The sequence below is a fragment of the Mercenaria mercenaria genome, chromosome 1 (genome assembly GCF_021730395.1).
Source record: "Mercenaria mercenaria strain notata chromosome 1, MADL_Memer_1, whole genome shotgun sequence".
Taxonomy (NCBI): domain Eukaryota; kingdom Metazoa; phylum Mollusca; class Bivalvia; order Venerida; family Veneridae; genus Mercenaria; species Mercenaria mercenaria.
The window spans coordinates 92265257-92292860 of NC_069361.1; the positions used below are offsets into that span (position 1 = coordinate 92265257).

Genomic DNA, 27604 nt, shown 5'->3' on the forward strand with positions numbered 1-27604 from the left:
TAGATATTATGCTTTATATATAATACATGTATATATTGTGCTTGTGATAAATCAATAAACAAAACAAAAACAGTTCACAATCTGCCATGAATATTTTATCAACATTCTGTCAAACAACATAACGAGTCATGAATTTTTAATTCTTAATAATATGAACAAGGCTGCTACTAAATAACAAAATAAAAGTTATCTACAGTAGTCTCTGTTTGCCACAAACACTTGTCCTAAACAATTCAAGATAAAATTTCACTAACAAAAATCGTAAAAGAAATTCCTGTAAATTATTACTTGTACAAATGTAATGTAGTATATTGCGTAAAATAAAATATTGCAGTCTTTTCAACTTGTTCAGAACAAGCAAGAACACACCATGTGTTAAATAAATAGGTCCTTGGAGTAATTACAAGGTGTGACAACAGGCCCCGTGTTCACAAAACATTTTCAGTCTCAGCTCAGAGTTTGATAATGAAACTTTAAAATTTCTCATTTATATCTAAATAGCATGTTTAGCCCAAATTTTCAGTTAATAATTATTTTAAAGTGATTATTTGGTATTGATGGTCAGTCTCATTTGGAATTTAAGCTTGAAGTTTTCGTAAAACTGATATTAAAATTTCAAACTCAAATTCAGCTGAGATCGAAAAATGTTTTGTGAATACGGGGCCAGGTTATTTTCTGTTGTTGTAAAGGTTGATATTGAAAAAAAAAACTGAACAGCTACATTACCCTTGCAAAATACACATGATGGTTTAACAACTGAAACTGCTGATTCCTCTAGAAAAGTGGTTTTCAGTGGGAAGCTCAAATACTAAAAGTTTCCCTGGGTCTTTGAGTGTGCCATGTGTTAAGCACCCAAAGACTATTCTTGTCCAAAAGTATGTGAGTAAATTTTGTTGGAGGAACTGGGGATCAAACTGCTGACTACCTGCTTCATGGTGTGATAACATTTACTACTTGTAACGTAACTTGAAGAAATAAGTGGTGGTAAGAAGCTAATTTAAGAAGTACTACTGAATAGCAAAAATAATTTGCCACTAAATGTAGCATTCATTTACAACGATTATCAATTCACATTTACGGAATTCTTGGATTATCAGTTATCGTCTCCAGTGTAACGTTTCAGTTCTTCATCAATCTGGTTGCCGTCTGGAAAGAGTAAGGTGAGAAGAAGTGTCCATAACACGAAATGTGCAATAGCAAACAAAACACGTCCTAAGAAAGAAGTTCCAAGCAGTTTACAGTCTCGCCGGAACATGAGCAAATTTGAGATATAGATCACTGTGGCTACTGTAAGGTTCAGTTCTGCAGTAACTATGGCAACTGAAATGAAGAAACAGTGATTATTGTAACAGTCAAAGTTTTGAATATTGCCACTGTGTTTGGCTAGAGATACAGCACAGTGAAATTGGCAAAAGGGCAACACAGTGAAACTGACCAAAAGGCAACACAGTGAAATTAGCAAAAGGGCAACACAGTGAAGCTGACCAAAGGGCAACACAGTGAAATTGGCAAAAGGGCAACACAGTGAAACTGACCAGAGGGCAACACTGAAACTGACCAAAGGGCAACACAGTGAAATTGATCAAAGGGCAACACAGTGAAACTGACCTATGGGAAACAATGAAAATGACCAAAGGGCAACACTGTGAAAATGACCGAATGGCAATACAGTGAAACTGACCAAAGGGAGCAATATTCACAATCAGCAGCCAGGGATGATGCAGATCCTATTTTGCTGTTGTTGTTTTGTTTTGATAGAGAAGGGCAACACAGTAAACTTTGACAAAGGGGCAAAAAAGTAAACTTTGCCAAAGGGCAACACAGTAAACTGACCAAAGGGCAACAAAGTGAACTTGAAAAAGGGACAACACAGTGAAACTGACCAAAGGGCAACACAATGAAATTGGCCAAAAAGGCAACACAGTGAAACTGACCAGAGTGCAACACAGTGATTTTGACCAGAGGGCAACACAGTGAACTTTACCAAAGGGCAACACAGTGAAATTGACCAAAGGTCAACACAGTGAAATTGGCCAAAAGGGCAACACAGCAAAATTAACCAAGAGGGCCACACAGTGGACTTGAAAAAGGGGCAACACAGTGAAACTGACCGAAGGGCAACATAATGAAATTGGCCAAAAGGGCAACACAGTGAAAATAACCAGAGTGCAACACAGTGATTTTGATCAAAGGGCAACACAGTGAACTTGACAAAAAAGCAACACAGTGAAACTGACCAAAGGGCAACACAGTGAAACTGACCAAAGGGCAACACAGTCAAACTGACCAGAGGGCAACACAGTTAAATTGACCAAAGGGCAACACAATGAAACTGGCCAAAGAGCAATACAATGAAATTGGCAAAAGGGCAACGCAGTGAAACTGACCAAAGGGCAACACAGTGAAACTGAGCAAAGAAATTGACCAAAGGGCAACTCAGTGAAATTGACCAAAGGGAGCAATATTTATGATCAGCAGCCAGGGATGATGCAGATCCTATTCTGCTGCTGTTGTTTTGTTTTGATAGAGATGTCTGCCATATTTAGTCAAAAACATGCAAGTGACTCTTTTTCATTTATTACTATTTACATGAATAACATGATATGCTCTGTCAGAAGACAGAAGTGCTGGGGGTAGATCCTTCTTTGACATGGGTACCAATTATCAGACATTTTAGATAACCAGCAACCTCTTTTTTTTTTTAAAATACAATTCACGCAATCTTGATGGGTTCAATGTTGTATTGGTCAGGCACTTTGTACTAAATTTGCAAGTTCCCTCATAAAATGTACTACACCTTAAAAATATCTATGCCTTACTAGAAAGTTGCAGGTTAATGAATTAAAAGATCTGCAAAACCAAATGCAGTACTTTTATTCATCCATTACTCAACACTACTCATATATATAACAGACAGAATCTTGATATTTCAACTGAAATATAGTCACAATGACAAAGGTCATCTAGTAACATATCTGCACCTATAGTAGTTAGAAGCTGCAATGCAGCCACATGAATAAGGTCATGATAAACGTATCATAAAATCTCACATACCTGCACCAATAGCAGACGGAATTTGTGATATATCAAACTGCAGTGAAGCAAGACTGACCAAGGTCATGATATAAGTGTTACGAAATCTCGACAACATATCTGAAACAAATCATACAATTAACCTTAAGCCTGCTATCGGTAAGTGATTTTGCTTTTGCGACCAGAGTACACCAAGAGAAGCCTGCACGGACATGCAGGCTGATCATGTTTTTCACTGTTCGCTATTCAGTCTGTAAATTTTTGGGGAATACCCCTTTGAATAATAAGTGGTACTGCCCAAATTGAATGTTGGTTCAGTCCATTTAGGAAATACAACAGGGTAAAGGTTAAAATGGCAAAAAATGCAAATGTAACAAAACAACGAAGTACGGATTTAATATCGATCAAAATTAATACATATGCTATAAATATATAAGAAATCAAAAGCAAAGCTCACTATAAACAGTTAAAATGATCCTGCATGAGAAATGGAATAAGGTAATTATCTAAAAATGTAATTCTAACACGATCCGATTCATTTTTCTGTTAAACAAAGAGCGCAGAAAACAGTGAATTATTATTCAACAAATCACTGTTCTGACGTCACAATTATTACGTCATGGCATCAAACGGCATATTTTTAATGAATGTCGTCAATGATGTACTTAAAAATCCTTGGTAATGTGTTAGAATTGAAATAATATATCTCATTTAGTGATTTGCTCTTGAATAAATCATTGTTTGTCGTTCAGATGTGTATTATTAGTATATAATTCCTTTGCATCTGAACTCCAAACAATGATTTATTCAACGACAAATCACTGGATGAGATATATTATTTCTTAAATATACCCTACTTGTCAATTAAAATGTAAGAATTCTTACCTACCATTTTCAGATGCCAACCTCTCCATCTGGAAGTAGAAAGAAAGTTTAGAACACTTCCTGTTGTAACAGACTTGGGATTTCATTTTACTTTAACTTACTATTCTTCTAATTTTGCCTGCTTATCCTTTAACTCCATTGATTTAGGGCAAAAAAGAGCAGGCCATTCTCAGAGATAATTATTTCTTCAGAATGACACATTTTCTCAACATTGACAATAATGAGAGTAACAGAATGAACAGATTTACAGCTATCTATTATCTCACCCGCACTGCATAAGTGCCAGTTTGTACACGAATAGACAGATGGACAGCAAACATTCAAGTATCCGAAAAGACCACCTTGAGCACTTCATGCTCAGGTGAGTTAAAAATATATCATTACCTTTTTTGACATCCTATAAGCATTTCTGAAATAAAAGTTCAATGTGTAATTTTTGTGTGTGTATTTACCTGAATATTATGTGCTGCACTGTGTCAACAGGTAGTTCCATAAAGCACATGAAGAAAGCGGGAAATACTAATAAACAGAAACCTTGAGGGTCACCATTAAAAGATCATGAGCTGTCGGAAGGACAGCACATCTCAATATTTGCATGTACCAAACATACTTAGAAACCGTGGGTATAAAGGACACTGTGAGAATACCGGTAGATCTTTTTTTGAATTGATGGGTGGGCTTTGAGGGCTGGGGGTATTATGATGGAGGATAAAAGTCGATTGAAGATGCAGTATTAACAATATGAACAAGAAAGATTGTGGGGAGAGGTAGAATAAATTAAGTGCTGTTATTACAGAATTAAAAACAAAACAATATGTTATACAACTGTAAGGAATGTAATATAAAATTTTAACAAGAGGATCATGATGACCCTGAATCCCTCACCTGAGTAATATGAGCCACATGTTTAAAATGGCAAACTAATGCTAAAATATTAGAAAGTAGGTCAGTAGGTCAAATTCATGGTCACTGGGAGTCAGTTTTAAGATTGGTGTGCAAAACTGTACATGTCATCCAAATTTCAAGGCTGTATCTTAAAAAACAAGAAAGTAGGTCATTGGGTCAAGGTCACAGTCAAGTGACCCCTAATCACTTGGGGTCATCAGGTAATTATGATAAAGCACTCTAGGAAATATGATCTGATAATTTTTGAAGTATTAATTCCTATATAACTCATATAACAAGTGACCTCAAGGGCGAGCCTCTTTTCACCCCAGGGGTATGATTTGAATAATTTTGGTAGAGGAACACTAGGCAAGGCAACATACCAAATATCAAAAGCCTATGCCTTGCAGTTTCAGGCAAGAAGATTTTAAAAGTTTTTTCCAATATAAGTCTATGTAAAACTTGAGTCCCCCCGGGGCAGGGCCTCTTTTCACCCCAGGGGCATAATTTGAACAATTTTGGTATAGGACCATAAGGCAATGCAACATACCAAATATCAAAAGCCTAGGCCTTGCAGTTTCAGACAAGAAGATTTTTATAGTTTTTTCCTATATAAGTCTATGTAAAACTTGAGACACCCCCACCCCACCGTGCAGGGCCTCTTGTCACCCCAGGGGCATAATCTGAACAATTTTGGTAGAGGACCACAAGGCAATGCTACATACCATATATCAAAGGCCTAGGTCTTGTGGTTAGAAAGAATATTTTTAAAGTTTTTTCCTATATTAGTCTATGTAAAACTTATGACCCCTGGGGCGGGGCCTCTTTTCACCCCATGAGTACAATTTGAACAACCTTACTAGAGGACCATTAGATGATGTTACACGCCACATATCAAGGCTCTATGCCTTGCAATTTTGGACAATAAGATTTTTGAAGTTTTTCCTTTCGGTTGCCATGGAAACCAGAGTTCTGCATGGAATTCAATTCTTTGAATAATTTTGAAAGGGGGCCAACCAAGGATCATTCCTGTGAAGTTTGGTGTAATTCTGCCCAGTGGTTTTCAAGATGAAGATTTTGTTAGAAAATGTTGACGGAAGGATGACGCACGTTGCACGACTGACGATGGACGATGGACATTGAGTGGTCACAAAAGCTCACCATGAGCCTTTGGCTAAAAAATGGGAGGGGGTTGTAATGGGTTTTGAGAGAGAAAGAAGTAAGTGTAGGGTTTCGAAACTGGGATATGAAGCATACTGACAAAAAGAAACATTACGAGATACAATTTTTTTAGAAGATATTGTGAAAATGAGAAGTGTGTCATAATCTTTAACACTGTTGTAAAATCTGACCCCACTGACCTTGATCTGTGAGGTACATCATCCTAAACTGATGTTTGCCCCTTACCAATATCAACTCTTGTGTAAAGTCTTATGATCATACAGGTAGTAGTAAGATATTCTAGAACAGAGAAACTTGCCATATAACTTTAACATGAATGTGAGTGTTGCCAGTTCAAGACTGAATGTAAAAAGAAGTAAAAAAAGGTCAGTCAAAATAGCTGTACCAGGTATCTGTGTTCTAACTTCCCAGGATCTGCTGTGTCATCATCATTCCTCTCTGACCTTGATGACCTTGACCATCCTCGAGATAATATCAGATTGTTTCTGCTACATAAATCTTTCAAGCTTCCTTCTGAATCAAAGTTTCTAAAGATAGAAGCTTTTGGCAAGGTATGTAATCCTATAGTTCTCTGTGTGAAAACTGTATTACTGTTGTTGTGCAGGTCATGGTTCTTTAATGTCAAAAAAAAGTTTGAATGATGTGATCCGAAACTGGCTTCCTTGCAATGTCCTGAGCTTCTATGAAGCCTGGAACAAGACAGACCTCCAGTGCTAGCGTTGTGTACAGACTGTGTAAGACAACATGCACTCCGTGACCATCCTGAATACAGACATAGTTTATGCAGCAGTGCAGACCTATTCCAACACGGATGTATTAATGCCTCCATTTTTTTTTAAACTGTTACATTTATTCACATTTCTGAAATATAAAAACACAACATAATATATAGCACTGAAAGATTTAAAGAAAAGTAAAATCAGATACAGTTTTTTCTCAGTGTCTTAATTGTTCAACCATAGCATCATTTTAAGATGATATTACAATTCTGGATATTTAAACAAAACAGTCGTGATGGCTCCAGACTGCTCACCTGAGTTGCAAAACTTGTTTGAACAATTTCAATGTTTTGTGTAAGGGAAATGCCTGTGACACTGTTTTGAAATTTGACCTGTGCTTTCTGAAAATACATGTATTTTTTACGTTAATACATTATAAAAACACTACCCTATGGAAAAAGATTCTCTGGTGGCCATGTGTTTCCAAACCAGAATCATTTGAACATACTTGAAATTGGGCCACTGAAAAAACATTTCTATGATATTATTTCAAAATTGGACCACCATTTTTTATAGAGAAGATTGTTAAGCTTTACCCTGCTGAATTTCTAAAATGGACTGGTCAATCATTCAATATGGACAGTACCACTTCTTATTCAAAGGGGTGTTCACTGAAAATGTACTGACTGAACAGTGAACTGGGCAAAACCACTTGCCGCCAGCAGGCTAAAGGTTAAAGCTTCTACAACATATAGATAGGGAAAAGTGACCACCCCGTCTGGCTGCGATGTTTTTGATGAATCAAATTTATTTGATCTGACTTGGTAAAGGACTCCCATAAGGAACGTTTCAGTGAAATTATACTGATGTTCCCTGGAAAGTAGACATTAAACATATAATGGGAAAGCCTGACATCCCCATAGAGGTATGTCTTTAAACAAAACTGGAATAATCAGATCAAGTTTTAGTGACAAGTCACCAAAGGATCATTTTTGAGAATTATTTTAAAATCAGGCTAAAAGTTTCAGGGCAAAAGATTACTAAGTTAAAATTCCATATATATAAAACTAGCATAGCCCCCTGGTTGTCATATTTTTAAAGAAATCAATATGGCCTGAAGAATTTTCGTATGTGTTCAGCATATTAATATTACAATTAAATTGTTTGAAATTGTGCAAGGGCATTCAGATTTTCAAAATATTGTACACAGCTTTCTAGAGAAATTAACCTTGACATGTATGGCCATGTCTGTGACAGGAATTAGGTAGAAGGTTACTTATTGAATATTGGTGTGAAGTTAATTTGAAATCTAGTCAGCAGTTTCTGATAGGAAGATGCTCAAATTGTCCACTATGGCCTTATTAGAAAACTATAGCTCTGCACTCCATGGCAGCCATCCCTTTCATTATAGTGGAATGATCTGTGGGGATTTGGTAGAATGCCACCAAAGGAACATTTGTGTGAAATTGTTTTCAAATCTGGCTAGCGGTTTCAGAAAAAAAGATTTTTAAACTTTTCCATATAACCATACAGAGAAAAATATCCCTGCTCACTTGCAGCCATGTTTTATTTAACAGAAAGCATTTGGCTGAAGGCCACATGTGGAATTATTTTGAAACCAGGCTAGAGGTTTCAGAAAAGAACATTTTTAAAATTTTTATAACCATATAGAAAAAACTTGCCCTGCTGACTTGCAGCCACTTTTTATTTAACAGAAGGACTTTGGCAAAGGGTCACAAAAAATAATTTTAAAAGCGTGCCGGTGGTTTCAGAGAAGATTTTCAATGTCTCCATATAGCCATAGAGAGAACACTAACCCTGTCCCCAGCAGCCATTTTTCTACTAATCAGAATATTTTGGAACTGGGCCAGCTGTTTCTGAGAAGATTTTTAAAAGTTTCAATACAGAAATTTCCCAAAGCAGCCATGTTTTAAGAAATCAATCTGGCTTGAAAGGATAGATCTGGTAAATGGTCATCCAAGGAATATTGCTGTGAAATTATTTTGAAATCAGGTCAGATATTTCTGAGAAAAAGATGTTTAAAGCTTTATGCTTTTGATTGACATGGCAACCAAGATTCTGTATTGATGACCTAGTTTTGAAGGAATCTGTCTATTAATGGAACATTCCTGTGTAATCCTGTTGAAAGATGCTTTGTTCTTTATGAATGATGCACAGATGACAGACATCCAACAATCCAAAATACTCAGCATCAGCACTTTTGTGTTCAGATGAGCTAAAAACTTGAGTGTTTTTGCAAGATCATGACCTTGCTCCAACATGGAAGGAAGGTCGGTTCAAGCATATCTTATAGAGTTCTCTACTTCAGATTGTTCAAGGTGATACAGATGGGAAATCAAATGAACATATGAAGGTGAACGTTTGTATATCTTTCTTCAGTCTTTCTTTAGTTATAATTTATAAATCAATTTAGCAAGGTGTCTAGGATTTCTTAATTACTCCAATAAAATTATCCTAATAACATAAAACTCTAAAACCATGAAGAAATGATACACTACCAAATAATATTATTATTATTATTATTATTATACCACATTTATATAGCACTCTTTTCATGCACTTGTACACGTTCAAAAGTGCTTTACAGAATAAATTGCAAAAATACAAACAAATACGTATACAAAGATAATGCATTCCACATTAACAAAAATCATGAATGAAAACAAGTATAATTTAAAAAAAAACAAGATAAAAAAAAATAAATGTATCGGTCAGTTAACAAAATATTGTACAAAAAAGTGGGTTTTGAGCAGGCTTTTGAAAGCAGCTAGCGTGTCAGCTTCCCTGATTTTGACAGGAAGAGAGTTCCAAAGCTTTGGAGCAGTGCACGAAAAGCTGCGATTGCCATACATCATGGTATTAGATTTTGGCATAACCAGTGACAGCGTGTCTTGCGATCTTAGGGTCCTGACCGGTTTATACACTTCTAGCATATCCCTAATATAGGCAGGGGACTGATTGTGTAACGCCTTAAAGGTGTGGGTCAGAACCTTGTACTGCACCCTGTATTTCACTGGCAACCAGTGAAGCTCCTTCAGAACCGGTGTTATATGATTGCGACGGGGCGTCTTAGTGATTACGCGAGCTGCAGTGTTCTGGACATGTTGCAACTTGTTAAGTGTGCTGTTTGGTATACCACTTAACAAGGCATTACAGTAGTCTAACCGTGAAGTAACCAGGCTGTTTATAAGGGTTTTTGTGGCATCACTGGTAAGATACCGTCTGATGTGACCTATTCTGCGAAGTTGTGCATATCCAGCCCGGCACACCGAGTTGACTTGTTGTTCCATATCCATACCGCTGTCAAATACTGCTCCAAGATTCCTAACATATTTCGTGGATTTTATCACAGAATCACCGACCTTCACAGAAACGTCATCAATGTACTTGGAGTTACGCTTTGATGTCAATAGCATTACCTCAGTTTTGTCAGCATTGAGCTTCAGCATGTTGGAATTCATCCACGAGACAATTTCAGTCAGACAGCTCTCAATGCGGCGCAAAGCTTCACTTCTGGCCACAGCCTCTATCGGCTTAAAAGATAGGTATAATTGAGAGTCATCAGCGTAGAAATGATGAAGAAGTCCATGACGTCTGCATATGGCACCCACGGGTTTAGTGTACATGATATAGTTCTTTGGACCAAGCACTGATCCCTGGGGCACACTGTATTTCATCAACGTAGGCGTCGACAACTCACCATCAACGCATACAGTTTGATAGCGGTCACTAAGATATGATGACATCCATGCAAGTGCTTTGTGTGTGACTCCAAAATGATGTTCGAGCCGGTGTAACAGTGTTTGGTGATCAATCGTGTCGAAAGCCGCAGAAAGATCGAGTAGCACGAGGACTGTTACAGAATTTTGATCGAGAGATGTGAGGATGTCATTCTGTACCTTTATCAAAGCCGACTCAGTTGAATGAAACTTTCTGTAAGCAGACTGCAGTCCCTCATGTAGCTCATTTTCACTCAAGTGCCGCTCAAGACGCGCATCTACTACCTTTTCTAAGATTTTTGAAATGAAAGGGAGGTTAGATACAGGCCTGTAGTAATATTGCACATATTAAACTATTAAACTTGTTATATGAACTTAAAGTCAAGCTACATAAACTAGTCCAGCCACATGCATTTGTTTTAACATTAAGCCTTTAATACATTCCATATACCTATCAATATTTCTTTCAATTTAACACATCCAAATTTATATGAGTAATCCTATAGAACTAAGATTTTGTACATAAATACACAATATACCAGGTATACTTGCTTATTCATCTGAGAATGTAAATGTTTTCACCGGGGATATTTTCTATGTACACTTTAATCTTGTGCATCAGAGCACAAATAAATAGCTTTACAATATTATCATAAAGTACTGAAAATATTCAAATACTTTACTTTTTCCTGACAAGATATATACACCAATACAATTTCTTATGAACAATAAAGATGCTTTTTGTAGAAAAGCGCATGTCTCCCCCAATGCATAGTCATAACAGGAACGAAGTCAATAGGAAACAGGAGCTCTACTCTGCAGGGTCTACAAAGTTTCAACATTCTGGGTCAAGTGGTTCTCAAGTCATTTGATGCCCCCCCTGGGACCTTGACCTTTGATGGAGAGACCCCAAATAACAATTGGGTCATTTACTCTGTAAGTCCTATTACTCTATGAAGTTTGAATGTTCTAGGTCAAATGGTTCTCAAGTTACTGACAGGAATTGGATTTCCATATTTTGGACCTTTAATAGAGTGACCCCAAAATCAATAGAGGTCATCTACTCTGCATTTTCAATCATCCTATGAAGTTTCCACATTCTGGGTCAAGCAGTTCTCAAATTATTGATCAGAAATGGTTTTACATGTTCAGGCCCATGACCTTGACCTTTAACAGAGTGACTTCAAAATTAATAGGGGCAGTCTACCATGTGTGTCCAATTATCCTATGAAGTTTCAACTTTTTGGGTCAAGTGGTTCTCAAGTTATTGATCGGAAATGGTAACCTTGACCTTTGATAGAGTGACCCCAAAAACAATAGGGGTTGTCTGCTCCATAAGCCCTATCACCCTATGATGTCTAAAGGTTCTAGGTCAAATGATCTTCCAGTTATTGGTAGGAAATGAAGTGTAACGGATGGACGGACAGGGCAAAAACAATATGTCTCCCCCAGAGGCATGGGGTGGGGGGTGGGGGGGGGAAATAACTACAAAGCCTTACATCTGCCTGTATAGATTCCAGTTATTTTCAAACAATCAAGAACACAAAGAATTATGGCTAATCACTTTTAAGCAACATTATTATATCATTTTTCACTTTTCTTATAATTTTATTATTGTTCTATTAAATATTTATATAACCTTTAGCCAGCTACATTTCTGAAATGTACTGGTCCATCATTTTATCTGGACAATACCAAATGTTATTGGAAGGGGTGTTCACTGAAAATTTATTGACTGAATAGCAAGTGCAGACTAATATCAGCCTGCTCTCTTCAGAACTTCAGAAGAAAACAAGTGAATGAAGTATTGCCATGCAATACAAAATCCCCTGCTGGAAGGCACCTAATTTTCTCTACTGCAGTATAACATAATGAACTGATATCTGTCAATGATGTATAAACAATATTGTACTATATATACAATATGTTATAACAAAACACCTGGATTAATATTTATATATAAAAACCTACAGTTGTTTTCATATGGCATTTTTTTGCCCGATTATCAAAAAAGGTGTCATAAGTTAGTTAAAGTAGCAACAAAGGGGGAAAAAAACCAAAAAAAAAAATATATATATATATATATAAGTCCACAAGAAACTCTTTACCAGGTAGAGATAGGTCAAAATGCTCCTAAAAATTAGATGTAACATGCATGTTGTTCCACAGAAAACTGGTCTCGATTTTTCCCTACGAACAGTAATAAGTAAGTTACAATATAGACTATTTATAATAAAACAAAGGGATGTAATTCTAAAAACAAGGGTGCCTCATGGTGGTGAATATTTGTTCCAAGTTACATCAAAATTCCTCCATGCATGAAGAAGAAATGCTCCGAACAAAGTCTTTCTTGTATTTGACCTTTGGCTTCTATGTGTGACCTTGACCTTTGACCTAGGGACCAGGTTCTTGCGCATGACACTCTGTCTTATGGTGATGAACATTTGTGCCAAGTATGATTAAAATCCCTTTAAGGAATGTTGAGTTAAAGACTGGACAGGAAAACAGCCCTTTTGGCCTTTGACTTCCAAGTGTGACCTTGACCTTGCAGCTAAGGGCTCAGGCGTTGCGCAAAACACATTGTCTCATCCAAGAGAATATTTGTGTAAACTGATATTCAAATCCTTTTTTGCATGACAAAGTTCTTGACCGGACAGGAAAACGTCTCATTGACCTTTGATCTCATAGTGTGACCTTGACCTTTAAGCTAGAGTTCTGGGACACGTCGTTTCATCATGGGGAACATTTATGCCGAGTTATATTAAAATCCCTTAAAGGATGGCAGAGTTCTGGACCGGACAGAAAAAAACCTAATAACCTTTGACCTCCAATTGTGACCTTGATCTTTGAGCTAGGAGTCTGGGTTTTGCACAAGACACGTCATCTCATCATGGGGAACATTTATGCCAAGTAATATTAAAATCCCTTCACAGAAGGCATAGTAATGGACCGGACAGGAAGAAAGCCCTGTTGACCTTTGACCTCCAATTGTGACCTTGACCTTTGAGCCAGGGGTACGGGATTTGCGCTTGACATGTCGTCTCATCATGTGGAACATTTGTGCCAAATGATATTAAAATCCCTTAATGAATGACGGAGTTATGGACCGGACACAAAACAGACCCTGTTCATGCTATGTAAACATTTGACTGCCAAAGGTGACCTTGACCTTTGGGCTAGGGGTCTGAAAGTTGTGCTTGACACATCGTCTTATTATGAGGTATATTTGTGCCAAGTAATATTAAAATCCCTTCATGGATGACAGAGTTATGGACCAAACACGAAATTACTGACGGAATGACAGACGGAAAAGCGCATTCCTATAGTCCCCGAAACTGGTTTTCAACCAGTAGGGGACTAATAAAAGGAATAGGTATTGATTGATGCATGAACAAAACATATAAAAATTAGCCCCTAATTCCCTACCCTCCCTACAAAACTAATAGTATGGAGAGGACTTCAGTAAGTCAACTGGCTTCCAGTTCAATCCAAAATTTATGTACTAGCTAGTATGTAACTTATTTAAAATGTACATGTTGGGAAATAAAGTATATTTAAACCAAAACTAATAGTGATTTCGTAGTAGTTTTTAAAGGTATCCCATCCACAAATAGGTAACATTTCGATGCCTGGTGATCCCATGTTTTTTTTTTGTATCATTTGAAAGAGTTGTGTCTGCTGAACAAGAATAAGTAAATAAGATGACCATAAATAATATGCACGAATCACTACAGTCATGTTTTTGACTGCAAAATGAAGTCTTACACTGTAATAACTGGATTTCTGTTTAAGTATCATTGAAAACTACAAAGTAAAAAAATATAAATTCTATAACATATTTTTGTCATTAATTTATATTTTCTTTTTCAATAGACAATACACTTTCAAATGATACCGAAATTACCTGACCTAACCAGGCATCAATATTTGATATATTTCAATATCACTGTAAATAGATCGATCAAACTTTTCAAATTCTTCATGTGAGGAAGTTGTCCAGCTGGCTTACGTAAGGTCGGTGGTTCTACTCATGTATACGTGCTTTAACATTGACAAAAACATTAAACTCTGCAGCAGTTTAAGAATCTTAAAAATTCCATGGGACTTCCTAACTTCACCGTATCCAGTCCAAAAATAAGCAAGTTCTACCCAGGTGCCTGCTTGTGATGAAATGATGCACGGAGGGGCACCTGGGGTCTTACTCCACCATCAAATTTATGCTAATGTTCCTGTTACCCAAGGCCATTGTGATTATAGCACGTGAGGCACACTGCGCAATTATGGCTGCCGTAATGGCTGTTCCTAATAGCTTTTTTGTTACTTTTTGTAGTAAATTATATAATAAAGGTTAATTAATATTTCTGTCTTTGGCAAAATGATAAATTTATGTGTCCAGTTATGCTGGACAGCTAGACACTTCCTTTTCTATTTTACATACAATCAACCTCAGTGAAAAACAATAGAATTAAATGTTGATGACTGCATATGTTTCTTTCAGAGTATTCTTCACTAGAAGTCAAAAGAAGCTGAACATACTAAAACTGCTAGACTAATTTTTAAGGTAGGACTTTTCTCACGATGGCAATTCACATAAAAAATTCTGTTCATATGAACATTTTTCTGTGACAGTTGTTCTGCACTGATCTATCACACAGTAAATTAACAAATTATTATCTAGAAAACAGATCAAATAAAGCTTTCCTTTTCATTTATGAACAAAATAATGTTTTCCCTAAAAAATCTTTACCGGTGATCATGTCATTATTTCATTTCCTGTGGTACTCTTGAGAGGTGTTGTCCTATAAAAAAATACCCAAAAGGTATAATTTTTAGAATAGCATGGATAATTCTACACATCCTGTTGTTGATTCATTTAACGTTTTATTGAAATGAACTTTTAAATTCAAGTGACAAGCAATACGTTTACTGATTTTTGACATGCACTTTAGTGTTACGATTCGGACAGTTGTATAATTTCGGATAAGACTGAAAGAAAATAACATTGACGTGCATTGAGCAAATTTCAAAATAATTTATGAATAAATACCATTAACCGTTATAACTATGTGTAATGTGAAAAACCAAGACTGCTGTCTCGTATGGTACATTTGTAACTATTTAAGCTGTGCCTTATCAGGCCAGAGGATAGTCACCTGACATACATATAACCCATGACATTGTGGCCTTATATGTTCATTTTAATTGATATTTTACATTTTGTATAGTTCCATGTTATGTCAGTTAAGTGAAGATCAGACATGCAAAAACTGAAAATACCAAGATAAATAGGAAGTGAAGGTATACATTTAAAAATGTCATGCAATAAACAGGTCCCAGAAAAGTCACAAATTAGCTATATAGCTAAATCTAGCTATATATAGCTAGAAGTAGCTATAAAACCAATACCAATAATGCAAAATATGTGAAAACAAGATGCAAAATGGTCATAATTACGTCCAAAAGGTTTATAAGATGAAAGACAATAACACAAATCCAAGATCTTTGTAGTCACATTTTCAATAACTGTGGCAGTATTCTGCGATAAATCATCACTGAGTTTTTCACTTGTGATAATTATGGTAGTATAAGACAAATTTATAAATGACTAATCGCAGAAATTCGCAACATGTATTGAAACTGAAACTGCATAGATCTCCATTCTTTATGATTGTCTTCTGTCTCATAAACCATTTGAATGGGATAATAATTATTTTACATTTAAAATACACATAGAGTGGTGGAACCTATGCTCGCGGTATTCCTATGCTCGAGGTATTTCGATGAATACGCTCTCTTCAGAAGCACAGATAAAAATATTTCATCATGCTATGTTCAACACCGACCAGTGGTGAAATGCCTTTACACCAAACGTATTGATAGCAGCGCGTGCCGCTCACGTGACGTATATAGCAGCCGATACATTTTACGCAATATGTATCCCTTGCAGGAATCTCAGACAAATATGTCAAAATAACCCAACCAAATTTTGTTTTTTTAGAAATCGGGCATTACAGTCAGATGTAAAAGATATATTTAAGAGTAAGATGTGATGAATATGACACCTGACTACACTACGAGTGCCTGTCGAACCATGAAAAAATCGATGTTGATCTTAGTATTTTGACAAAGTCCAAATGGCTCTTTCTGAGATGTAGGGAGGAGTAATTTTACTGCACACAAAAGAAGTGTCGGAAACATTAGTGAGTTATTCACGGCCATTGTTTGAATCATTAATACTTGAACATTCTGTTTTCATATAACATTATTATACGTTTTTAAGCTTTGTTCTAATAGTGACTCCATTTCTGTAAGGGAAATATACACATAGAAGCACATACTAAATTTTATCCTCATTTCTTTTGTTATTCACTTAATAAATGAGTAATGTTCTAAATATTATATTCGCATATGCTTGTTTGTTCATTTTTAGCCTACTGAATTCTTTTTTCGCCATTAGTTTAATAGATATAACATACCGCCAGCATAGGTTCCGTTCAGGGCGAATTTTCACCTTTTCACGTATGCCGTGTCGATAGCTCGCGAGACGACTAAGTCACGTGATGACGCACATCAACAATATGTTTCGATAATAGGAGGATAACTTTATATTTTTCTATAGGCAAAACGAAATAATATTTTTTTCTTGTTTCTCAAAAAAGATAATATATGTACAAAATACCGCGAGCATAGGTTCCACCACTCTATGTTAAACAATTGTTATTGGTTTAATAGCTATTTCTAGCTACATATAGCTAGATTTAGCTATATAGCTAATTTGTGACTTTTCTGGGACCTGATAAACGGCTGGCCATAATCACACACTTAGTTTCATAATTAATGGCCCTTGGGTGAAAACCCACAGGCAATTATGACACTAGGTAAGAAGGCACAACCAATCTGTATTATGATAATTAAACGCTTATTCCGTAGGTTTAACCAGTAATAACAGCTTTTGTGGTATTTTTTTTCAAAATTTCCAGATATATAACTTTAAAAGACTGATTCTTGAAATTTCCCAGTTTGACTTCAAAAGTCTTATTACAAGCTCCTGGAATTTTAAAATGCATTTAACTTTGCAGAGATTCTATAATGGATAAAGATGTGGATGTTGAGGGAATGGCTACTGCTGTCTGCCAGCTGGCAGAAACGCTGGAAAATCTTCTAAAATATGGCAGACAAGCAGCTGAAGGTACTGACTTCATTATATCACCAGATAGTAACATGAAGTAAAAGAAAAGAATAACTTACAGCATAATTACATGACAAATAATTCTTTTTATGCCCCCGAAGGGAGGCATATTAGTTTTCAACTGTCCGTCCGTTCGTTAGTTCGTTCGTTCGTTCGTCACAACGTTAACTTTTTGCATGAAGGCACTTTACTCGCGAACCACTGCACCCAGGACCTTCAAACTTCACATGCTGATAGTACTTATTGAGTACACCACCCCTACTGATTTTGGGGTCACCAGGTCAAAGGTCAAGGTCACAGGGGCCAACGTTAACTTTTTGCATGAAAGCACTTTACTCGCGAACCACTGCACCCAGGACCTTCAAACTTCACGTGCTGATAGTACTTATTGAGTACATCACCCCTTCAGACTTTGGGGTCACCAGATCAAAGGTCAAGGTCGCAGGGGTCAATGTTAACTTTTTGCATGAAGGTACTTTACTCATGAACCACTGCACCCAGGACCTTCAAACTTCACATGCTGATAGTACTTATTGAGTACACCACTCCTACTGACTTTGGGTCACCAGGTCAAAGGTCAAGGTCATAGGGGCCAATGTTAACTTTTTGCATGAAGGCACTTTACTCGCGAACCACTTCACCCAGGACCTTCAAACTTTACTTGCTGATAGTACTTTATGAGTACACCAACCCTACTGAGTTTGGGGTCACCAGGTCAAAGGTCAAGGTCACAGGGGCCAACGTTAACTTTTTGCATGAAGGCATTTTACTCGAGAACCACTTCATCCAGGACCTTCAAACTTCACCTGCTGATAGTACTTACTGAGTACACCACCCCTACTGGCTTTGGGGTCACCAGGTCAAAGGTCAAGGTCACCAGGCCAAAGGTCAAGGTGCTGCGGGGGCATTTGTCACCATTAGTGACAGCTCTTGTTCTTTATAATGTTACACAATATTTAATTTGCTGTCACGTTAAAGCTTTATGCTATCGCAGTATGTTTGTTGATTCCTGTTTCAGGCATATATCAAATTTGCTATGCTTTTGTGAAACAGTTTCATTTGTCAGAATCAATGTCTCAGCATGTAAGAGCTATGTTTCATTTAATTTTGCTTAAAGTGGAATTTTTCAAGTAAAAATCCAGCTGAAATAGATGTGTGTGTAAAAAGGGTGGAGGAAATTATAGTTTTTAACCAAACGTACCAAACACTTCCTGTTACCAGTACCAAATAATAACTTTTCAAATATACCAATACCAATATTAATATGACTTTTCTTATTTTGACGGGGCAGTCTTTTTAAGAAAGGTCAAACTGCATGCGGGAGTTGCTTCCCTTCAACTTCAGAAATCTCTCCCTATAGGTAAGGGAGATCATAGCGTAGAAGATTGAAGAAAAGAACTATTATTTTATTATTCTGATTTCTTTATTTCTAAAGCATCAACTTCAAATACTTATGCAGCATTATCGTTAATATAACACATTTAAATGTACAGCAAACCGAAAATTGCTTTGATAAAACATTCACCAAAAATGCACTATGTGCAGTAAGATATGCATAATGCCACTTTAACAATGCTGTGATTGGAACACTTATCATACATGAATGTAGTACCAGACTGCGATTAAAGTATTGTATCCAGTCACATATTGGATCTGCATATTTTAATGCAGTCTCAGTAATATCTGTGAATAACTGGTAGTCTGTAGTATTTTAAGTTATTCGCAGTGAATTTGCCATTGTACATAGAAAATCACTTGACCAGTTACAATGTACACATAAAATTCTACCCTTTGACTAAGGTTTTAGTTTTCTTTGAAGTTTTTTCCCTGTGTTCTCCAGAATCCATCAGTGAGTTTGTAAATAACAAGATAGGGAAACTGTTTGGAATGGCAACTGCATATGAGAAATGTTTTGAAAGGTAAGCTGTTCTCCCTGGTTAACAAGGAAGCTATCCCTTCAAATTGTGAGATCACCTGGTGCAGGTATTTTTTCTCCTCTTAAAAAGTTAATATCAATAGGTTAAATTAACTTGAAAACCTCCAAATTTCTTTTACATAGATCATGATAAAAATACAAACATGGACATTCGTTTGCTCTTACTGTATTCTGTTTCTATATGCAGTTTATAATCTAAATTCTGTTATAATTAAATAGCACATTCTGAATGACTGAAATCATTTTCAAGATAATTATACATGAAATATTTAAACAAGGATTGGAGCAAGTACCAAGGATGAAATGGAGAGTAAGATTCATAAACATGCTCGTAATGCCAGATTGAGAGAGGCCAGCACGGAGTTACTGGATGTAGAGGTATGGGTCAACAATTTCATCATATTCAATGTTGAACAATGTATCTAAATGTTTCATAATGACTGTCATAACTTTTCTTTAAGTTCAGAGAGATATGACTGTTTTCTGTTTAGCCTGTAATTAAGTTTTATATTTTCACTACCAGATGATTGTGTTTATTTCTGTGAAATCATGAATATCCGTTGGGGACTAATTTTCATGGATGAGTCAATCCACAAAATTAAATTTCAGGGAACAAGTGAAACTTTTATGCTTTTTACATTCAAAAGCTGAAACTCATGAAATAATATTTCAAAGAAATAGCCTTTTAGGCCCCCTATAAAGCATGAAATGTGTTCTGTACAAATAAAATATGAATATTTCAGCAAGAATGGGACAGTTTTCTGAATGATGTGGACAAGAGTTTAGAAGGAGATATAAGAGACACAGTCCAGCTTGGCGAGACTGGTCCTATAGATGTTCCTGTTATAGATGCAAGAAATAATCAGCAAACCAATCTAAAAGATTTCCTTACTGGAGGTCAGAGTTTGGTTCTGATTTTGTTGCGACATTTTGCATGACTACCATGACGTGACCACATTGCTGATGTCATTCAGAATCAGGTGTTAGAATACTGACCACTCTCATAAGACGTATCTTGCTTGTTAATACGAAATCACATTCAAACTTCATTATGAATGAGAATAAGAGCATTTTTATCATGTTGAAATTTTTACATTATCTTTGCATGATTAAATATGTTAAAATCCTTGTATACCCGAGGGAAATAAAGAGTATATATATAAGATGTAAATAATGCAAAAAAAAAATGACATTATGATTTTTGTGTTGAAAACCTGTTTAGATGTACACTTACACTTGTTAGAAATGAAACTTTCTAGAAAGAACCTAAAGCTGACTACAGACTGATGATCAAATACATTTGTAATTAGTGAATGGATTGATGGACTAATGCATTAGTGGTTGGACAAATGCAGAAGGTTTCTTAACAAAACCTATAAGTTTGGAATCACAAGTATTTCTCAGGCTTGTAAAACATATTTATATGTACATGTATCAAAGTATTGTTGTATCACAGTAAAACTTATTCCACTTCAGGCTGAGATGAAATCAGCAAGTGGTAGTGTTGTGGTAATCTCATTTGGTCTCCAGGAGGGAGCAGAGAAATGGTTGAAAGATACACAGTGTCCATTTCCCATGCTTCTAGATAGTGATAGAAAGGTATTATGAAATAAGGCAGTGCCTCAATCGGGAATCGTTACAGTCCATAAGCTTGCCCAGAAATGTGCATTTGTATCAATTTAAAGATAGATTTTGGAATAAAGAAAACAATACTGTACATATTTGTACTGATGTGCAAAACGTTGCGTTTCAGACAAGTTATGTGGACGCTTATTATGCATGAGGAAAAAGCGTATTCTTCCAAAAAATCCAAAGTCAGACGCTCTGTGCATGTGCTCGAAGACCACATTTTTTAATTTGATAGTATATCTCATTCGGTATATATCGCATATTACCGTAGAGGGATTGATCACGATTTTCGTCGCTGCAACGAAAATCGGTTGGATCAGTTCCCTATCATTGTTGTGGTAATCTTGTTTGGTCTCCAGGATGGAGCAGAAAAATGGTTGAAAGATACATATTGTCTGTTCCACATGCTTCTAGATAATAAAAGAAGGGTGTATAATACATGGTGAACATGTTCTCTGTAATCATTTGACAGCATATTTGAAGTAATTAATGTATGGAGATCAGTTATTTGTGTAGAGCAAGCTGGCATGGAATGCAGATAATTGATAGCCATTGTAGAACTGAATTGACAAAGGACTGCTGAAAAACACATACAGTACACAACCAATATCAGATAGTGTGGTACTGTTGCTGTTTGTGATAAGTTGCCAGAGAAACACTTAATATATTGTAGTATTGGTATGTTGTGATATGATTATGTTGCTAACTATTGTATTTTAAAAACCCTATTTGCAGATATACCATACATTTGGTCTCCAAAGGTCTGTTTTAAAGGTAAGTTTCTTACAGAGTACATTCACATTGCAGGTTTTAAAAAACAGTTTCAAGCATAAGCTGTTATATATTTGGCCAGTTTTTCTCACTTGTCTTATTTGCTGTTTTATGATTAATTTATGCATTTACACAAATGCTTCAATATTTTTGAACAGTTGAGTTTTGTAACCTTAGTGATTATTGGCAGACTACAGAAGAGTATGTATTTTTCAGGTTTGGGGAGTAGCATCCTTAGTTTATTATGCAGAAGCAATGTATGCTGGGAAACCTCTACCTAAACCATATGAAAATGTTCATGATGACACTCAACAGGTGATTGGATACATTCTTAGAAATATGTTGTATATTTGAGCCGTGCTATGAGAAAACCAACATAGTGGGTTTGCGACCAGCATGGATCTAGACCAGCCTGCGCATCCGCGCTGTCTGGTCAGGATCCATGCTGTTCGCTTTCAAAGCCTATTGCAATTAAAGAAACCTTTAGCGAACAGCATGGATCCTGACCAGACTGCGCGGATGCGCAGGCTGGTCTGGATCCATGCTGGGCGCAAAGCCACTATGTTGGTTTTGTCATGGCGTGGCTCATTTATTTATTCAAGCAGTCAAAATTTATTATACAAGGAGCATTTTTTATTTACATGTTAAGACTTGAAGATCTAGCTTTCAGTTGCAACAGTATCAGTTATTATTTCACCAAGTGAAATACATATTAGCACTGTTGTAAAGTAACAGTTGTATCACTTATGAGCTTTTATTTTCATGTTTAAAATGTTTTGACGTTGGGCTTCCATGACATTGAAGTGGTTAAGGTGGCCAAATTCAAAAGGCTTGCCCATTAACACTGTAGGATCAGCACCATGCAGAGGAGGTAGAATTCTTTCATGTTAGAAAGACATCAACTGGCTCACAGAATGTCTTTGGCTCTAAATGGATGTCCACTTGTGTTTAAAATAATGTCTGGAGAGGCACCTGAGATCTTCATCACCATAGTGTGATTTAAAAAGCCAGCAAAAAAAAACAACAACAAAATCTAGGGTTGCTCTGTTAGAAAACCAGGAAAGGCATGGTTGTGATCCCAACAGTATTTGAATCCACAGCCTCTGGTTTTAGAGAGTAATCATTTATCCCACTGAGGTGTTTCAGTGGAAGTTATTACATTTTAACTGTATTCTTTATGTCTGCTGCTTACAGATGGGAGGAGATTTTATCATTGATGGTACTGGTGTGGTAAGATTTATGTATCCAAGTAAAACAAATACAGATAGACCCAGTGTGGACTTACTGATGGATGAGTTAAAAGTAAGTATATCAAATCAGAGGAAAAGAAATGAATTATGGAAAAATTTAAATGAAAAAGTTGTTCTTATATAGATTTTCTTTTTTGGGTATTGACGTTCTAAATTTTCTTAATGTTCTTGCTCGTCTTTCCTGTATTCTTATGTACAGAATGATATACTACTTGCTGATATTTTTATCTTACATCCGGTCTCACGGTCCTTGATTTTTTGCGAGAACAACAATGTGCAGCGCTACCTACAGGAAACAGATTTGACCTACTTTAACTCATTCTGCCCTGAAGTGTTATCTCCACTTCTACCCTGGTGATATTTATCTTTCAGCCACCTAGGAAGCTGATAAGCCAATCTACCCCTGAATACCTAGAGGTGTTTTGAGAGATAACATTGATTTTGTAGTTTTTTTGCTTGGGATATTGTTATTAATTAATGACATATCACATCAAATATGTGTTAATAGGTATGGAATTTGCAGACTTTGTAAGTAAATTGAAGTAGCTACACAACAAAGCTAATTTCATGCAGCTGTGTAGTACAGTCATTTTTAACAGACTGTTGAATTAAAGACACAAAACAAATGACCATAATCCCTCGTAAGATTTTGTTTGGGCTAAACAATATTTATAAAATGCTAAATTTTATCATGCACAGTTTTAAACAACAGATAAGAACAATTCTTAAAAATAATTTTAAATACATATTATTGTCATTTTCTAACACTGATTTTACTCAGTTATTATGCACTAAGGCAATCAAAACACATCAAAATAAAGTTATTTCTCATAAAACTAGTGTATGTATTTAATATGAAGATGTAATAAAATGAAAATAAGTAAATATTTCAACTATTTTAGACAGAAACTATTAGCCTGAAAATGAGATTATTTTGGACTAATTTTCAGAAAACATGTACTTTATGAAAATTTGAATTTCGAAACAATTTTGTAGAGTTTCTATAGTGTCAAAATGATTGAGTTATTATTAACAGTTTATTCTATAGATCAAGAGACAGTTTTGAAGTTTAAATAAATATTAAATAGATACCCATGAAGATGATTTTACTTTTCCATACACACATGAGCATTGTCATATGGCATAGGTAAAAATGAAAGGTCTGGTGTGCATGAGTGCAAGATAGTTTAATCTTATATGTAAAAGAAAATATTTTAGTTCTTTTCCTTTCAATGTGCATCGTCACTTGACAAAGTTCACGCGGTATGAAAATATAAAATAATTTTATGAGATTTTATTGCATTTCGATCGGTATGATGACTGCACGTTATTTTTGTGCAGTAATTATGTAGGCCTGTCTTTACTGAAGTGTGTTTTATAACAATACCCAATTATTTACAATTTATTTTTTTCCGCACTCAAATGTTTAGATCCATACTTATAAAGAATATACTCAACGCCTTTTCTATCTCTGTAGCTGGGTTTTTGTTTTTTTATCTCCGCTAAATTTTGACAGATTTGAATGAAATGCTGGCACAATATTTATTGATTATTTTATTGTAATAAAACGTAAGAACGATAATAATCAGAAGTAAACTTATTTAGCCGTAAAATTGTTTGGTCCCGCAGATGGCATTATTTGCCGCATAGCGGCGAGCGAAAAAGTATATATTTTTGGGTTGCGTTAATTTCAATTGCCATTGCTCAGTGAATCTTCGTTGGTATCTATTCATTTATTCATCTTTTACTTATTTTTTTTTATGTTTCGATCATATAAAAAATCATCAGTAATTTTCAGGCTTCGAAAAAATAAACAAATTATAGCTTGAACGACGGTAGCTTTTACAGCTTTCTTCAGCGAAAACATTCATTTTTTCACAATGTCCGGTTTTATTTATGTTCTAAAAATGTTACGCACCAAAAATATTTTGATTGGTCCAATTTGTTAGAAAGAACTAAAGGATTTTGTTGAAGACCAATGAAATGTGACGACTGAAAGCGTCACGCGGAATTCAGAACTATTACTGTAAAGACGCATGTATTTGGCGTGCGGTTTCCAGATGTAGATAACAACACCGCCTAGAAGCGGCACGCGGTGTACAGATAACAATCGGCCGACGCAATAATGCGTCGCGCAGGCGGAATGAGTTAAAAGCTGCCTACGTTTTACACCTTATTTTGGAAAAAGTAGAATAATTACTTCTGAATGCTCTTGCCGATCATTTGAAAAAGTAAAATCGGTATAAATTGTGTGTTGCCTAACTATTTGATGAAATTACCTTGTTATGGTCCTAAATTTACATTGCAGTAATTGTTAATGTCTTGTTTACGAAATTATTTTAAAAAAATAAGGGGTCCAACAAATTTTACAGTTTTAATGGAAGAGCTTTATCATGTAGATGCTGTAACTAGAAAAATAACTCCCTTTGCAAAAGTAAAGGTCACATGTACTGGAAACATGATGGATCTAAAAGAAAACAAGGACTAGAAAAATAATTTTCTGTTTTGAAATAATGTTTGAAAAGAAAAGGTTTTCTAAGTTAGGGGGATAACCCATCCACTTAGCTCAACAGGGAGAGCGCAGATCTATGGATCGCAGGGTGGCGAGTTTGATCCTAGGGCGGCCTTATGTTCTCTGTGACGATTTGATAAAAGACATTGTGTCTGAAATCATTTGTCCTCCAGCTCTGATTCATGTGCGGAAGTTGGCAGTTACTTGTGGAGAACAGGTTTGTACTGGTACAGAATCCAGCAACACTGGTTAGGTTAACTGCCCACCATTACATAACTGAAATACTGTTGAAAAATGGTGTTAAACCAAAAACGAACAAACTAAGTTAGGGAAATAATAGAAACATAACCTTGTTTTGCTTTCCTTTATTAATGTATTTGTGACATACCACAAGAATAGCATCAAACAGGCTAAATTAATGCTTCATTGAAAAGCAAAACTGCAGATCTTGATTTATCAGTAGATAAAGTTTACCTATTTACTTATTTACTGATAAAAAACATTTTAAAACATGTATACCGTAACATAGATACTTATGTTCAATGTTTAAACTCTCGATTCTGCTTAATGTATGCTATTTTTGTCATTTCAGAAAATAAATTCTGTCTAGAAGTGAGATATGTTTTTCCACTATATGAAGGCTGTTGTAAAAAACTGGCAAGTGGACAATGGCTGGAGAACTCAGTGGACAAAACTTGTTCTTAAATAATGGCGGCTTTTATTCATTTTAAATCTTCTGTTTGTATATTGTTACATCAATATTGAACAAACATTCCGTATTGCTCTCAAGTAATGTAGTGTGTTCTTTCAAGATATTTTTGTATCTGTTTAATTCAAAATGATAATTACAACTGTTTAAGGTAGTTCTTTATTGTCTAGATCAAATGTTAAAATCCGTACTTTCTGTTTCAGCAGTTTTTTTTATTGCATTTAATCTTAAGAAATGTAACAACATTGTCATTTTTATCAATTAAAGGGAGGTAATGTTGTTTCTATGTTAATTACGTCTGCTAGGATTTCTTAAATCATTTAAATAAGTGAAAGAATTTTCAAAATTGGCTTGAAAATGAGAAAGTTATTAGCATTTGAATATTTGATTAAATCAAAATGGTGGCCATTTTGTTTCCATGGCAGCAAAAAAAAAATGGCGGATTTGTTGAATTTCTAGATACATAATTTGAACTGTACTTACTTATTTCTGTAAAATAATTTCTCAACTTTTCCCAGCTTAAATTTCAAACTGCCTTATCTTTTTCAGAAGTGGTCCAATTTTAAAAATTCTTTTAGCATTGTGAAAGGATTGAGGATGGCTTTCATATTAACTTATTGTCAGGCATTCCTTGCCCTTTAACAATGCATTGACATTTATATATATACTTCAAATTTACCAAACATGCAAAATTACTATAACACTACATAGACTGTTGTCTGTAATAATTTCAGTGTATACATGTATCCAAGTTGTTGTGACATTACAATAAATTATGTATTTATCCAGGTGCAATATTTATGTGATTTTAAATCTCAATTAAAATTGTAAAAAAAAATCTGTTCGTCCTTCTGCCCCTTCTAAGGGCTTATCAAGCCTCCTTTGGTGAAAATTGAACCAATTTTTTTATCTTGAAAGTTCCAGCATTTATAATTTGCTTTATAATTTGTGCTGTTCACATGGTATCCTGAATGGATGAAAAGTAGAGGCCTAGAGTATGTAGGATTTGCATACAGTTAAAGTTAAAGACTTCGAGTAAAATAGTTCACTTTAAAATTTATTGAGTGTCTGATCTAACACAATGGCAAATGAAGCATAAAAGTCTATGTTTAAATGATACAAATCATGCCTGAAATACCACAGGTACTTACCGTAGTTGTGTCC

General features: G+C 35.5%; 2 protein-coding genes across 5 annotated transcripts; one reads left to right on the forward strand and one right to left on the reverse strand.

The window, feature by feature from the left end:
* Positions 1 to 15294, reverse strand: LOC123530418 (uncharacterized). Of its 3 annotated transcripts, none has more exons than XM_045311221.2 (5): positions 15192 to 15294; positions 6371 to 6846; positions 3923 to 3947; positions 3055 to 3153; positions 1 to 1320 (listed from the first exon to the last, which is right to left on the reverse strand). In XM_045311221.2, exons 2-5 carry the CDS (start codon positions 6812 to 6814, stop codon positions 1094 to 1096), a joined length of 795 nt encoding a protein of 264 aa, XP_045167156.2. In that variant the 5' UTR covers positions 6815 to 6846; positions 15192 to 15294; the 3' UTR covers positions 1 to 1093. The 3 variants fall into 3 exon arrangements, with proteins under 3 accessions (XP_045167156.2, XP_045167148.2, XP_045167133.2); XM_045311213.2 differs by lacking the exon at positions 15192 to 15294 and adding an exon at positions 14981 to 15174; XM_045311198.2 differs by lacking the exon at positions 15192 to 15294 and adding an exon at positions 10896 to 10999.
* Positions 15206 to 27282, forward strand: LOC123530406 (uncharacterized). Of its 2 annotated transcripts, none has more exons than XM_045311179.2 (10): positions 15206 to 15264; positions 17524 to 17633; positions 19474 to 19552; positions 19848 to 19947; positions 20313 to 20549; positions 21046 to 21168; positions 21934 to 21972; positions 22186 to 22284; positions 23164 to 23271; positions 26324 to 27282. In XM_045311179.2, the coding sequence occupies exons 2-10, from the start codon at positions 17534 to 17536 to the stop codon at positions 26339 to 26341; spliced, it is 903 nt and encodes a 300-aa protein (XP_045167114.1). In that variant the 5' UTR covers positions 15206 to 15264; positions 17524 to 17533; the 3' UTR covers positions 26342 to 27282. The 2 variants fall into 2 exon arrangements, with proteins under 2 accessions (XP_045167114.1, XP_045167119.1); XM_045311184.2 differs by lacking the exon at positions 15206 to 15264 and adding an exon at positions 15719 to 15742.
* Positions 27283 to 27604: the final 322 nt, after the last annotated feature.